The sequence below is a fragment of the Anas platyrhynchos genome, chromosome 19, assembly GCF_047663525.1.
Source record: "Anas platyrhynchos isolate ZD024472 breed Pekin duck chromosome 19, IASCAAS_PekinDuck_T2T, whole genome shotgun sequence".
Classification (NCBI taxonomy): Eukaryota; Metazoa; Chordata; class Aves; order Anseriformes; family Anatidae; genus Anas; species Anas platyrhynchos.
Genome location: NC_092605.1, coordinates 8,016,889 through 8,032,130, shown reverse-complemented (window position 1 = coordinate 8,032,130; position 15,242 = coordinate 8,016,889). Strand labels below are relative to the sequence as shown.

General features: G+C 39.9%; 1 protein-coding gene across 11 annotated transcripts in view; it reads right to left on the bottom strand.

Moving 5' to 3' along the window:
• TNRC6C (trinucleotide repeat containing adaptor 6C) overlaps positions 1–15,242 on the bottom strand; it is a 287,922-nt gene that overhangs the window by 68,953 nt on the left and 203,727 nt on the right. For 10 of the 11 annotated variants that reach the window (XM_072025708.1, XM_072025705.1, XM_072025711.1 and 7 more), the window contains 2 exons: positions 12,950–13,049; positions 12,009–12,030 (listed from right to left, as the gene is read on the bottom strand). In XM_072025708.1, the coding sequence (XP_071881809.1) occupies positions 12,009–12,030; positions 12,950–13,049 (122 nt within the window). Of the gene's footprint in view, positions 1–324; positions 344–12,008; positions 12,031–12,949; positions 13,050–15,242 lie in introns of those variants that run through there. The other variant, XM_072025713.1, reaches the window with a different exon arrangement.

The following is a 15,242-nucleotide window of genomic DNA, read 5'->3' as shown; positions in this document are numbered from 1 at the left end:
CTAATACTGGAAACACAAGCTGTGTGTGTGTCATTCCTGTGGCTTTAAAATGATCAGATGAATAAAATCTGGACCCCCAAAATGCTTTATTGCTCAAATAAACCCAATTAAAGTCATGCTCTAAAGAGGAAAAAAAAATAATAAGTCTAACTTGCAGCATACTGACCTAGACGAAAAAATACACCAAACATAAAACGTGTATTTCAGTTCTTTTGATACCTCCCTTTTAAATCTAAATAAGATTTCAAATATGCAGCCAGGTTTTTCCGAGCGAGTTTCCCAAAGACTGGAAGTTTTTTTGTTTAGAACAAAGAGTTTGTCTACCTGATAGCGAAGCCCAGGCTGACACAGAACCTGAAGCAAACTCTTCATTAACGCAGCTTAAACTGAACGGATTTTTTATGTCTCCAAGGCCATCGTGCATTAATGCCATATATGAAAAAAAAGATTTAAATTATTCAGAAACACAAAGAAAGTAGTTCCAGCAGTTTTCAGGCTGCCTTCTTCAGGCTGCAAATCTTCAAGAAAATGCCTTAAATAAAAGCAAACTAAATTCTGAGTGCATTTCTGCAATCACTTTGCAGCAGCTAAGATGAAGCAAAAAAAAAAAAAAAAATGCTCAGCTCAATTTGTTGAACACAGCCTGGCAGAAAACCTCTTTTGTGAGAGGGCTGCAGCCCCAGCAGGTCCATTAATGGCCGGGCATTCCCAGGGAAGCTTTTCCCTGCTCCTTGAGATGCGACTTTGGCATCTCTAAAAGATCGAAGCAACCAAGTTCACTAAAAAGACGGCGAAGGGGGAAAAAAAAGCGCCGAGCGGCGCTGATCCATCTGCCAGCGCTCGTAGGGCGGCAGCAGCGGTGCCGCTCTGCAAAGCAGGGCTGCTGTGTTTGTTGTTTGGGATGACAGCTCCTGCTGCAGCAGCCTGTCACCATAGCAACTTTCGGTAAGAACTCACAATGCACCCAAACGAACTCCGAGCTAAATTAACTTATTGCATGTCACCAGTGAGAAATGACTGTTCAGAGGTAATTTTCTGTACTAATATGTAATGGAGTTAACTCTCTAAATTGAATTAAATTAATTAAATGCCACTCCCAGTAAATCAGATTCTATTACATGAATGTTAAAAGAAATTAAAGATGTTTTAATAAAGATTACTAATAATAACTTAATATTATTACTTCATTTTAATTCAAAAATTCTGCTGAGTTTATTTTAGACACATGTCTTCCCCTTACTAGGAAGGAATACCTAATTATAGCACATGCATTTACGTGCATATATGCACAGATTTAATTTATATTATATGCACATATTTATTTTGTATACACGTACTTAGACTTATCCAAAGGAAAACAGACCAGCATTGTAAGGACTGTTCACCTGCGAAATACTGCTTGGTTTAACATGTGAAATCCTAAGCTTTTCTTTCCCCACACACGCACTGTTCACTGATCACTGTTGATAACTGCTGATAAATTTTCCAAGCCTTCAAGGATTGTGTCCAGTTTCTATAAAGTTTTATTTCTGCTGAAAACATTTTGCACCAAGTCCAAGTGCAGAAAAAGAGGAAAATACCAAAGCTGTCTAGGCAGGCCACAAAAACAACAGGTCTTTAATGGCTTTACAGAGCTACCTATTATTGTATTAACTTTGTTTTTTAATATGTTGCTTCCTGCACGTTAGCGTAGGGCAGTCAGCAGGGAGACAAATCCACGATGCCTCCATCGCCCCGTGTCGGTAAGGGCAGGCTGTAAGTGCCAGCTGATGGTGTTCATGCTGCCTGACCCTGACGTTATTAAAGACTCACCCAAACACTCCAGGCCAGAATTACCCAGCGCCATTTAAGCATTCCTCCTCCGCTGCGTGAGCAGGCAGCTGCGACAGCAGGGGGAGCACACGGCTCCAGATCTGCCACCCCCGGGGGACAGTGACGGGGGACAATGACGTGGCCCCCAGAGCAGGCTCGGTCCAGGTTCTGCTCAGCACCCCGAGGGAAGTCAGCGCTGCCATAAAAAGAACACTGTGTAAAATATGGCAAGTGTTTTAAAGCATGTTCTGGATTGCAATTAAAAAACAGCCATAAAAACAAATGTGCAAAGCACGGGTGCAGTAATGCAGTGACCATTTAATGGATTGGAAAGTTGTAACCTGGAATAAAATACTGCCTAGATCCCAAGTATCAGTAAAAGGAGATTATGGATTTAAGTTTCCACTGTTATTATGTGTCTGATTTATTGTCCAGAAACTTTAAGTTAGAATTAGACTTTTTAAAGTCTTTGTAGCCATAATAAGGCACCACATCACAAGGTCTTCACATTCAAAATGTATTTTACCATTCAAGGTCCAAACTGGAGAAATACTATACACACTCGTGGCATCAACTCAGTTATCCTAACCCCTCATAAAATAATGTGAATGGACAGAACACTACGGATCAAGTGTTTAAGCATTTTTCCTGATGTAAATGGCTTTTCATTAGTACCCTCTGGAGGGAAATAAAATGCTTTATCTTACGTCTAAGAAAGTAACTAAGGACCTTCTCTGTACAAAAATGTTACTGCCAAGGCAACACATTTCTGAAATGTATACTGAACGAAAGGTGAGACAGAGCCATGGGGCTTGCTGTTTGGCAAAGGAGAAAAAAGGTGAAGAATGGGCACCCTGGTCTGGTTCACATTCTCTGGGAAGGAAAAAAGAACATCAGAACTGAACAACTGAGGCAACTGAAGATTATCTCCAAGATTTGATTTCCCACAGTAACTATTGCACAAATCAGAAATAACTATAGAACAAACAAACAAAAAAAATCATGACTCTTGGAAGATGGCAGATATTAAAGTATGGAGCCCATGTCAGAAATATAGCATTGGATATATTATTTTCTTTCTGTTTCGTTCAGAAGACTTTCTCTTGTTGAGGAGAGATGCCAGACAGACAGAGGGGACGAGAACAGCCTCCCTCAGACGTGCTTGAGAAGAGCTGAAGGAGGGCTGGGTGGGCCCAGCACCTGCAGCACCCTCAGGAAGCCTTCTCATCTTCTGCCAACTGGGCCTAAACAACTGCAGCGCGAGCTGCTGGGAATTACAGCAAGTGATAGATCTGAATGTCTACTTCAGAGGTCTACCTGCAGAGAGCAAACGGTTAGAGAACAAAGAGGAAAGAGGGGGAAAGGAGAGTTGGAAGAAACTCCGCGTTATCAATTCAAGATGCTTACGGAATTAGAGAAGAGGCCACCTGAAATTTAGGAGCTCCTTAATGCAAGCTGAGTTCAGAGAGAAATAACTGAGCTACAAGAACCAGCAGCAGCACTGCTATGAGGCAGTTCAGATTACAGAGCTGAACGCCGGACTCAGCTTGAAAGGCATAAAAAGGACTCGGATTTTCCTTGTAAACAGCAGTAGTAAAATTACTGCTACATAGCTTAACTCAGACGTTATTTAATAATCCTCCAATTACAGATATTGCATTTAAAAATAATTCTAGACCAAGTGGAAGGATTTCTAGAGGAGAGAAACATAAATGACTATGGTTTGAAAAATGGCTTGAAAACACCAGCACGAAGAGAGGCTGCACGAAGGCTTGAGTCAAAAAGAGGACACACAAAAGGCTGCTGCGGGGAGGGGAAGGCCTGCTCTGCTCTGCACTTACCGGCAAATCAGACAAGAATGGGCTTAAATTACAGGAAAGACTGTTCAGGCTGAGCCCGAGACTACTTTCCAACAATAAACAAAATGTCTTTCAAGAACATCTGTTGGGCCTGTCTGACAGTGCGGACATGGGTAAGACAATCCCTTCTTGTTTGTCTGAAGGGCTGTAGCCAGTCCTGCGAGCCTAAGGCTTCAGTGTGAAATTTGGAGTTTTTAACGGAGTTGAGGGCTTGTCGATTCTGGAGCTTTGTAACCTCTATGCTTCAAAACTGTCCTGGGAGAGCCTGCACAGCCTTGGAGAGGACAAAGGTCTGGCTCCGTAAAAACTACTGGAAAGAAAAAAAAAAAGACACTTTGGATTTGGCTGCTTTTGCTATGTCAGAAGTGTTAAGGGCATCCTGAAAACGGGAGGATGGATCTTCAGGAAGCTCTGTGATGTGACAGGAGAATTACTACTGCCAACAAGGAAGAGGCCATCAAGAGCTGGAACCATTCCTCAGGTTCAGCCGGGCCCCTTGGGCGAGCAGCAATAGTTGCCGACATGCTCGGGGCAGCTGAGGAGTGCCAAAAGCATTTGGTGTTGCTGTTAAACACAGGTCCCACAAGTGCTGAGTGTCAGCCCCTGCTGCCGTGCTTCAAAAGCAAGGGCAGGATGCTTAGCAAGGACATTACCTCCTCTCCTGGTGATCTTGGACCTGCAATCAGCCGTGTGAGTAAGCACCTCCAGGAAGGTAATGCGCACTGCGCTGCCTAAACCTGTTCAGGAAGAACTGGAATGATGGGATGCACGGCACAAACACGGCCAGAATGCTTCAGAGCACTTACCGAAGCGTGAGCTGGTTAAACAGACACTTTAAGTAGTCGTGCAGAATTCGTAAAGTATGGGCTACCATCTCTAACAACTCAGGAAAAGCATTAAAATAATCTAGCAAAACACAAGGAAGTCAGGAGGCAGACCGGATTCTCAGAGCAGAGGAATGTCAACACCAGATAGCCAGCAGGAGAACACAAGGTCCCTCCAGCCAGAGGCTCCACGCTTTGCAAAAGAATCAAAACACTTCTTCATTTCCTTCGTTTTCCCAAAATAACCCTCTCCAGCATCTGCACAGTAACTACCATGAGAATGTGCACCGGTGTCACAGCATAAAGCTGGTTTCATCCTTCCCAAGGAGTGGACCAAGAAACCTTAGAAAGCTGGCATATGCCTCAAAACAGTCTGGCATCCCGTGTACCAAACTGAGCCAAGACATTTGCTCTCGCCTGATGAACCTCTCTTCAAGCTTGTAACTTGCAGATCCCACAGATATTATATGGGATACAAGCCTCCTCCAGGCAGTGGTGTGATAATCTATCAATAGAAAGTAGCCATCACGTTGCAGTTGAAGGAAAGTTGATAGGTTTTCATGGAGAAAACATCACAGCAGCTGAGTGTTTCCCATGAAAGAGTGACCTAAATGAGATAGTCCTTGAGGCAGACAAGAAACTGCCTTTATATACACACATCTTTAAATAAGGCTAAAAGCTAATGACAGACTTTAGTTCAGAAGGTAAAAGAACCGAACCAATAAGTAAGCAGAGCCATAACATCACTTGCAAGAAAACACATCTCGGGCTGCTGGGTGGGAAAGAAAACTAAGAGATGCTCCTGGTCCATGCTTCTCAGCAAACACAGAACAGAGTGATGGCATGTCAAAAATGAAAAATGCATCTGCTCTCCAGTACTAGGGCATATATGCTCTGGTGGACAAGAAATCTCAGACAACTGCCTATCGAATACGTATTTACCAATTTTAAATAAGCAGGCTGATAAAGAACAGAATGCATGCTATTGTCTCAACTGTCGTGACGTCAGAAAGTGCAACAGTTTGACTGTCTCACAGTCTCCGTGTTTAAATGTACTACATTAGGCAATGCCCATTACAGAAAGAGAGGTCTATTGCTGAGTATGGAAGTACACACCGTGGGCAGATAAATAATCATAAAACAGCATGCAGTTTGATCATAACAGCCACTATTATCATTGTGTAGCTGTGCTAAAATTGATATTCTAGAATGTACAGTTATCAACAACTGTATTGGCAGTTGTTGTGCCTTTCAGAAAGCAAGTCAGGGATTTATCTGAGAGGCATTAGCACCAAGGGGCACCAAGAGAATTAGCTCCAGATGCGAAAAGCCAAACTGGTGTTACCTCATTTGTTCTTAGTCTCTTCACAGGGTACTCTTATAATGTCCAGACTTGAAATTTATCAGGCAATGGACATCGTAAAGACAAATCTGAAGAAAGCATGTAGTCCTACTGCCTTTAAACAGTACAACGGTTACAGCATTTGAAAAATACTTTCATTTGTGCCTAGGGTCTGAAAGCTCCCATTTTCACCCTGTTTTAAAAATAAATATGCACAGGTAGGGCTGTTACCATCTCAAATCTGATAAGCCCACGTCATTTTCTAATTGAGGAAACTGAGAAAAGGGAAACCACATAGAAAAGCAGATAAATACTCTGCCTGTATTTATAAGACAAGCACATGCCTAAATTTTCATGATAGGAAACTACAACAGACTGTATAAAGCAGGAGATAAGCACTGTCTCTGAGGAGTACCAACACTATCAGGACCTCTGATTTGAGCTCTTACCCACTTTCCTATGCCCAGCTGAGGAACCTGAGAAGCCTTCCAAGGCAACCACCGAATGAGACTGGAGGTGCTTACTTGAGCTATAAGGAAAAGAAGCAACTCCGCAAAGAAGCTGAAGCACTTCGCTTCTTCAGAGGTCAGCTGTCCTGTAAATCCTGCTCAGGACAGGAGCACATCAGGAAGAGTATCGTTTCCGCTTTATTTTCAAATAACCCTCAAGTTTTGTGTTTGTTTTCTTTAAAAAGAGAATTACTTTTTGCCAAAATCCAGTACCACTAGTTTCAGTGCCTCATTGTCTGAAAATGGTGTTTATTTGAATGCTGAAGAGTCTGTAACTTCACAAGAGCTATAGAAGACCTAAAGCTTCACAACTGTCCTTGGCTGCAGGGTTCAGGGTATCAAGCCTTGACATACTCTCCTGCAAAAAGACACTGATGCTCATGCCACAATTAGTCTCTAAACTACGAAATCAACACAGACCAATATAAATAATGCTCACAAAGCAAAACAGAGCTTGTAATAAGGATTATCCATACACTTACTTGCTACCCTAAATTTTTCTCCTTCACTTCATAATGGTAGGGGTTGAACAGAGATCCTTGTGACATTGCCTCACTGAACTAAAACTCCAGAAACTCAAGATGGCTCATTACAGCCATCCCACATGAAAGAAAAAACAAGAAACCAAGTGTTGTGTTTTTTTTCTCTACGAGTTAACTTCAAGCCTCCACAGTCATTCTGCATGCTTTGTCTTCTTCTATATGCAAATTTCTCCTCCTAATGCACTCCCACCTTTATAGCATTTTCTACTCTTCTGAACCAGTGTTACAGCAGGGACTGTACAAATTATCTTCACATTCTGCTCTTTGTAGATTGTAAAATTGTAATTACTTCTCTATCAGAGAACTGCTATCTCAGTCAGCTGTGAGAACAAATTCATGTTTGTTTAAAGATTCTTATAATAGCAAAACAACACAATGATAACATTTATCAAAAAGAAAACATATTTATGTTATAAAGCCTTAGCGTGCGGCACCGGGTTATCATTAGGTTATCAAATGACTGCGTATTACGATCTAATTGAAGAACTTATTACAGTGCCCCCCTTCCTTCTGCAATGATGATTTATGGCACGTTTTGTCACTACAATGTTAAAGCGTTCAGTACAAACACAGCACTTAACTAACAAGATGGCAGAGGCAGATATTCAAGAATAAGCTATAAATACTCAAATGAATCAGAGGTTTTCAGTCTGTTGTAAATCATACCTGATTTGTAGGTTGAAACACATTTCCTAATCTTGTCTAAAAACCTCTGTTGGCCCCTATAATAATAGGGCACAAACTAGAAAAGTTCAAACCTTAAAAACAAAACAAAAGACTAACTGTGTTACATAGTCATAATTCTACTTAAAAGTACTGGTGAGGTTCTCCAAAAAGCCTACACTTTCTTATTTCCTATGGAACTACCCTTAAATGTGGATAACAGCCAGAAAGTGGCTGGTAACATACATAAAACTGCATTTCTGCAGAAACAGAATTTTTCAAATGAAAATACCAGGCTTTGAAAAAAGGTATGCCACTACTTCTGCCATCAAAATAGAAATGCCAGAGCAGGGGACAGATTCTTGTATCTTTCCACCTACTCTTTTTCCCTTTTAACTTCCATTTATAATACAGCAGATCACGTCCCTCCAGTTAAAATACACTGGATTGCTTGTAGTATAGAAAATGTTATGCAAATTTTAAGAAGTATCTGAAGAAGTTATGTCAATATTTGCAGCACCAGAAGTCTTTTTTTAATCAAGCAAACACATACTGTTAACTGCTTTCTCTTCTTTTAAGTCTTCCCTGCTTTCCCATTTTCTGCTTGGAAAGCCCACACCCTTCTCCCTGGTCTGATGCCATGAACGCACTAAAGACAGACCTACAGGCATCATAAAGATCCTTTAGACTGCAGGAAAAATATTTTCCAGACTAACATTCATTCCTAACCAAAGATTTACCAAAATATTTTCTAGATTCAGCTGAAAATGGTAAATAGTTAACTCTTTTTCCTTCTACATGTGTAGATTTTACACGTACCTTCAATGTAGGTAATGTTAGAGAATTGGGTAGACACTTTGCCTGTCACTAACCACAGCAGATGTTTGGGTAACAGAGTTTTATTGCCACTTAAGCTATTCTATACCTGCACTTCAGCTTCAATTTAGATTAAGAGCATAGAATTCAGCTGGGATGGGGCAAAGCAGTCAGGGACGTGGTCACCTGTGTGCTGGCTAAATCTGCAGCAGCTGGCTGGAAGAAAAGCAGGCAGCAGAATGCCTTGACCTCCCAGTATTTATCACAATAGCTCTCTATAAAAAGTCTCCTGTAGTTATTAAGTAACAGCCATTTACCATACCAGGGATTGCTTAGTGCACTGTGCAGAACTCTTACTGGTAGTTAGAGCTGAATGTTTCCATTACAAAAGCCTTTATGTACAAAGTTTCTTCATCAAGTGCGTATAAAATGCCAAGAGTTTATGCATTCAAAATAAACACTAATAGGCTTTGTTCAATGGTCCCGTTCTCAAAAAAAAAATAAAAAATTCACCATAAAAGAACAGTAACGTGGAAGTACAGTGCACAGCGTGCAATACAAACACGCTCATTTCCCACCTCATCTAATTCGGCAGCACTGCTCTCCAGCTGAACAGGAAGACGACTTTAATTTGTTTTCAAGTAATTGAGAAACATCTCAGCTCCTTATCAGTTCTTCTAATCTGTTTTCCTTTCACACATTGCCTACAATTGTTGCCAACAGTATATCCATGAAAGATTCAGACTAAAAAAAAATAAAATACTCCAGCAAACAAAGCTGCAGGAAAAAATAAATGGAAACTTAAGCTGTTATGTGGAGAAGACTTAAAGAGATGGTTCTTTGTTTAACCAGAAAAAATAACTTAAGTTGTTTAAATAGACACAAGAGCAATGTAAGGGAGCGCTTCCTATCCCTGCACCTTCAGAAGCAGCCACATACCTTCCCTCTGTTGGTGGAAACCCGTGTTTATTTTGGAAGGGTTTTGTGCTCTGCATCACAAATGAAAACATTCGGCTGGGTTTGAGGCCTCAGAGCAATAGTTAACTGACAACACACCACGTACACACACCCACAGGAAACCTCCTTCCTCCTCACCAGTTTCTCTTTCCTGAGGCCTCCCCAGAGACTGAACATGCAACAGCTAGCATCGGTTTACAACAAAACGTAACTACACGAGATGGGGCAGGAACTTTATATTTTCTGTTGTACAAGGAAAAAAAAAAAAAAAGTAATACGAGATTTTAAAAGCACCTCGATCACACCATAGCTTTCTAGCACACCGTAAGCCAACCAAAAAGGCTAACAACCTTTTCTCCTTCTTGGCAAGTCCTGCAGCTTCCCTCATTCTAGTTACCTCAAAGAAAGTGCCTTCTTCAAAAACGCAGCTGAGAGCAAGTAAGAAACAGCATAAGCACGTTGTCCTAATCAGCTGAAAAACAGGAACTGAAGAATTGTTCCCCATCTCACCTCTGGTTGTACAGTTTTCTTAATTCTTCTTCAACAGACCCAAAGCATGTGAGTGCCTCTCATTGCCACAACTACCCAGCTGCAGAACTGAATGATAAATTTAAACTTGTCTTTTTTTTTTTTTTTTTTTAAACCCTAAGTTACCACATTTTGAGGCAGGATACAGCTTCCCCTGCACATCCAGGCTGGTCTCAGTTATTGGAAAGGTCAGAGTAAAAAAGTCACATCCATACTGTAAGCAACTGCATGAAGTTACGTCTTACCTACCAAACTCTGCATATGGTGATGTTTTGCAAAATGTTCAGTCCCAGCTCGGTTTTAATCCTTGTTTCAAACACCATGTATATGCAGTAGCTGCTGCAGTCACTTCACCCAGTTTTAGTGTCATCTCATCTTTACAATGCATTTAATTGCTTTGTCCCTCATATAATAAATTAACTAAATTCAGTGATAATCCCTGTGTTGCCTTTAGTTCTAGCAGCATTTGTCATTCAGCCATGAACACAAAACAAAATACCCAGTGCACTACTGCATTTATAGCAGTAGCATAAGACACTTAAAGATAACAGACAAAGGTCTCACGGAGAAATGCAGTCCCTCAATTTAAAACAAATGAACTCACAGCTGTACCTGAAAAAAACTGAATTCCTATCATGCTATTTTTAAAAACTTACATTAAACTTTATATTTTCAAACAATTAAAAGCAAAGCTATCACAACAAAGACAGAAATAGTATCTCACCCAGGAAAGGAGATGGCACTGTGTTTCAGTATAACAGAAATCAAGACCCATTGTATTATCATGTGAAAATGAGCTTAATTAGTTACTTTGACAACAAAAACATCTGCCATAGAATTATGATATCAAAAGTCATTACAATACATTATAAAACTGAAACATCTTTGCACAGAAATGAGTTGATTCATAGAACAAAATATGTATTACTCGGAAACAGAAATACTCCATTTAGATAGAAACCCATCATATATCTGAATTTCAAATTTTTCACGTGCTTAAGATTTCAAGAGGCTTAACTACTTCTGCCATCTTCTCTACTGAAAGCAAAATCTACTGTTACAAACTACAAAACATCTTACAAGGCAGATGCTACAGAATTCAGATTCAAATTTTCTGATTTCACACGCTTTCTTCATGACAAAAAGTTTGAAAAGAAAAAGATGGAGTTTCAATAAATTGCTTGTCAGTTTCTTCATCGGGTAGTTCAAAGACTATTTTTCTGAATTCAGTATCACTGGAGTGAAAATTAATTTCTGCTATATAAATACATAAAAAGCTTTTGAAACATAAGTTGTTTTGCCAATCCCATATGTTAGGCTTGGCAATTCCCAGTCTCGGGAATCTGGGAAGCTGTACTTCCTTGTCTGTCACCTAATTATGTAGCAATAAATAGGAGTGTATATTAACAAGTCCAGAACTGTTCTACAACCCTGAGTTCTTTGGGTGGCAAAGGACAGGCTAGGAGGAGAAAAAAAAAACAAAAGAAGCCAACAGCTGCAGAAGAGAGGCATTACCTCGGCTTTCTTCCTCACCTTTTTTTTAAGGCTGTAGCTTCACCAACCTTTCTCCTAGGGCACAGCTCTAGTAGCTCACTGCCCCAAAGAGGAGAGTGTTTTGCTTATTTCTGCTGCTTCCTGGACCATTCTGCAAACCAGTTCAATTCACTTATCCAGAATGAAAAAAAAAAACACAGAGAAAGAAAGAAAAAAAAGAGGTGGTGGTGGCTATGGGGTAATAGCTTTCTCATGAGTTCAATGTATTGAATTTACTCACTGAATTGAGTTGAATCGTGCATAGAGAGGGAGAGGTTTACCCTTGGTGGCAATTAGCTGTCTTTGAAATATCTAAATGAAAAACTACATCTGTCCTGAACATTAAAGGAAAAATATAATATACATTGTGCTAAGTTGCAGAGATATTTAATCCATATATTCCTGACAAAAAGTATGTTATCCAGCAAGATCAGCAAAGTGAAAGCTTACACTGGGAATCCCAACATGAAAAGTCAGTTCCTCCAACCAAGCTTTAGGAATAGAACTATCCTAACAAGATATTCTCTCCTTTTTAAAAGAGAATGTAATTAAAAGTACAAGCACATTTTTAAGCATGCCTTAACAATATCAGATGGTTCACAGAAGAACAAAAATTAATTTACCTTTGGTTTTTTGTTCAGCAGCCTGAAAGAAGAAAAGAAAAAAAAAATCAACTGCTTGTCAATATTCAAAGGGATAACTAGTAATTGTATGGCTGTGCTCCTGACTTTTTTGCAGAAAATGCTTATATAAATCAGGCATTAGTTCTAATTAATGATCAGAGAACGTTAATTTAACTCTGTAAACCAGGAAGGTCAGAATGGCTATTGCTGTCTGACAAGAGCCAAAAGCACATGCCTACAAGACAGTAAAAAACATGGCAAGCAGAATGATGGGACCCCCACATACCCACCCAGCCTTCCATCACTAGAGATTCTGAGTTGTCCTGAAGTAAACAGGATGTCTGTGACCCTTCTAGAACTCAAGAGAATTCAGTTCAATGAATTTGTCCAATATCCCTTTGAATCCATATATATTACTAGCTCACAAAGAATAACTACACATTTTGTGACAACCCATCTTTTTAAATCTACCTGCTTTTCTTTTTACTCGATGTGGAATTTTTATACTGAAAAAGAGAGCAATTTCCATCCACATCCCAAAGGCCACATAGGATGAAAACTAACTTCATATACTTGAAAAAAAAAAAAAAAGGCAAGAGAACGCAAACCACAGAAAATGTGCAATGGCCTTGGAATCCCCAGTCACTTCAGTATCAGTTTAGCCTAATCCAGTTAACTTTGCATTGAGGTTGCCAGGGAGCACTCACATGATACAGCTGTGGAAGCAGTAATCTACCATCAGTGGATGGTAAGCAGCTTGGGGCTTGCTAATGAACCGTCACAACTACTTCTGCTGAGATCTTTTGACCACAACCTCACTCAAACTCCACGGGACTGCTGAATTGTGTCAGAATTATTCACAGAAATAAAGGTTGCAAAGTCAGTATATGTAAGTTACAAGAAGTGTGTATATATCATTAAAAGCAGTAATATAAACAAACCTTTTTCTGAGCACCTTCCTTCTTTTTCTTTTCTTCCTGCTTTTTCTTTTTCTTTTCTTCCATCAAATGTTCCTCTTCTTGTGTTTCTTGTTCTTTCTCCCTGATGGAATAAAGGTTGGGAAGAGCTTTTCAGTAAGATCAAGTTTATCTAGGAAGCTAAACAACCCATACTAATGTTGCTAGTTTCCGAACTCTCATGTCTACAATGGGCTGCTTTTAATGCTGTAATAAAACCATTATGAAAAAGCTGTTCTGAAACTGAAATGCATAATGAACAAAACAGTAGGGAATGCAAATTCAAAAATAATAGGTCTTATTTGAAACTCCTTTCCTCAAACACTCCAAAGTACTACTTAATATTAGTATGTTCTATGGAAAGAAAACTTGAAAAAAAGGAACAAAAATAGCTAATATTGGCTTTCTGTAGCTATGATTCACAACGTACCTTAAAGATTATGCATGAGTACATTATTTTTGAATTATTTTTCTTTTTTCATTAAATACTTCATTTCTCATACACATCAATTTTGCTCTCAAGGGAAAAAACAACTGTAAAACAAGGCCCAGACGAATTCAAATTACCGTATTTTGTTTATTTTCTGTTATAAACTCTAGCTGAAGAATTTGCATGACTATAAAAAGACTGTTCCAGTGTCATCATGGTTAAAACTTATAACTAGGAAGTTGTCCCAGATCAAGACAAAACTGTATTTGAAACCTCCCCACTTGTGCTTTGTAGCACACTCACTGTAGTAAGTGGTTGTAACACCAAACCTCCCCCAGCATCCTTCCAAGCAAATACCAATGCAAATAATTCATTTACTTTTCAATAACTATTTTATCTTCTTTGACAGCTCTTTAGGGCCCGATCATTTATCAGCCTTACAGATCTTCTGAGAATACTCTGTTTCTGAGGGGCTGAAACCATTACTATTATTATTGGATTAGATGCCTTCAAATTATTCATCAAGATTACTCTTAGCCTAACTTATTATTGCTTTGCGTTGAACTTGCCAAAGCTTACATCCTTCATTATTGTTTAGATTGGCTTTTTTTTTTTTTCTTTCTTTTTTTCTTTACTTATCATACCTTTTGCTTGCTTGCTTTTGCCACAAAAGATCTATTTGGAAGGCCAGCACTTTAGGTATAGAAACAGATACTCTACAGATTCTGCATGTGGTGTTTTCAAGCAGTGCCCATTTTTACCTTTTAGTTGTTTCTTTTATTTTCCTTTTGCTCATTTTTGAGTTTGCGCATTCTTACACAGCTTTTTAAACAAGGAATATTGTGTGGTTTAGGGCTGCAGCTGTTGAGGGGTGATCCAGTTTTTGGCTTTTTCAGTTGCCTGCAAATAGGGATTTTGGCCACTGTAGACACTTTAATGCTTACGGAGATCCTGCACAGGGCTCCAGACTAAACCAGAAGCAGCTTCCCTTTCCCTGTGTTTCCCAACAGTAAACGTTACAGTAAGCAATTCAGAGGTCTAAAGACAGGTGTTGGTGACCTTTTCAGACACGTTAGGGTATCCAAAGTATTTACAGAAATGACAGCTATGGTGAGACCTGCAGGAGACCCAGGCTGGCAGAGCAGCTGGAGGCCAGGCACAGCTGGGGTGCCTGCTGCACCACTGCAGCTCAGGACACCTGAGGTGGCATCAGGCAGCTGTAGTTTGAATACCTCAATCCCTTCCTGTCACAACCCAAAATTCATCACCTGCACAACTGCCCAAACACACACCAGTTTCCAAGGGCCACGTTGCAGACACGGCGCTGTAAATCTGTGCTCGAGGAGCACTTGCTCTGAAGAGCTGCAGACAGGTATCGAGATCGCACAAACACTGAATTTGGGATGGGTTTAAAACTGCAGCTTTAAATGGATTGTTCTAGGGCTTTGCAGAAAGCAATGACTTACACTGCCAAAAGGAACCGAGTTGAAACCGTAATAATTTGACTTTTTTCCCGTTAGCTCAGTAGAACAGAAGTCCCCTGGATTTCAGTAACTACAAAGAACAACATCCACTCCCTACGTTTTCAGTGCCCCCTGCCTAAGTCCTACCAGACTCTACAAAGCCCGTGTCTTCAAGCGATCTGTCCCAAGCTGCCAGACTACTACCAAGGGAAGTTCTAGCCTTTTTTTGTTTTATTAAAACAGCAGGTGACTGAAGCAAGTCAGCGCAAAGTAGGAAACTTTTTGGTTTCCTCTTGCTATGACTTAAGTAAACCGATGATGTTATAGCAATTCCAGAACACCACAATTACATTCAGATCCCTTTTAATAATCAGTGGGGTATTAA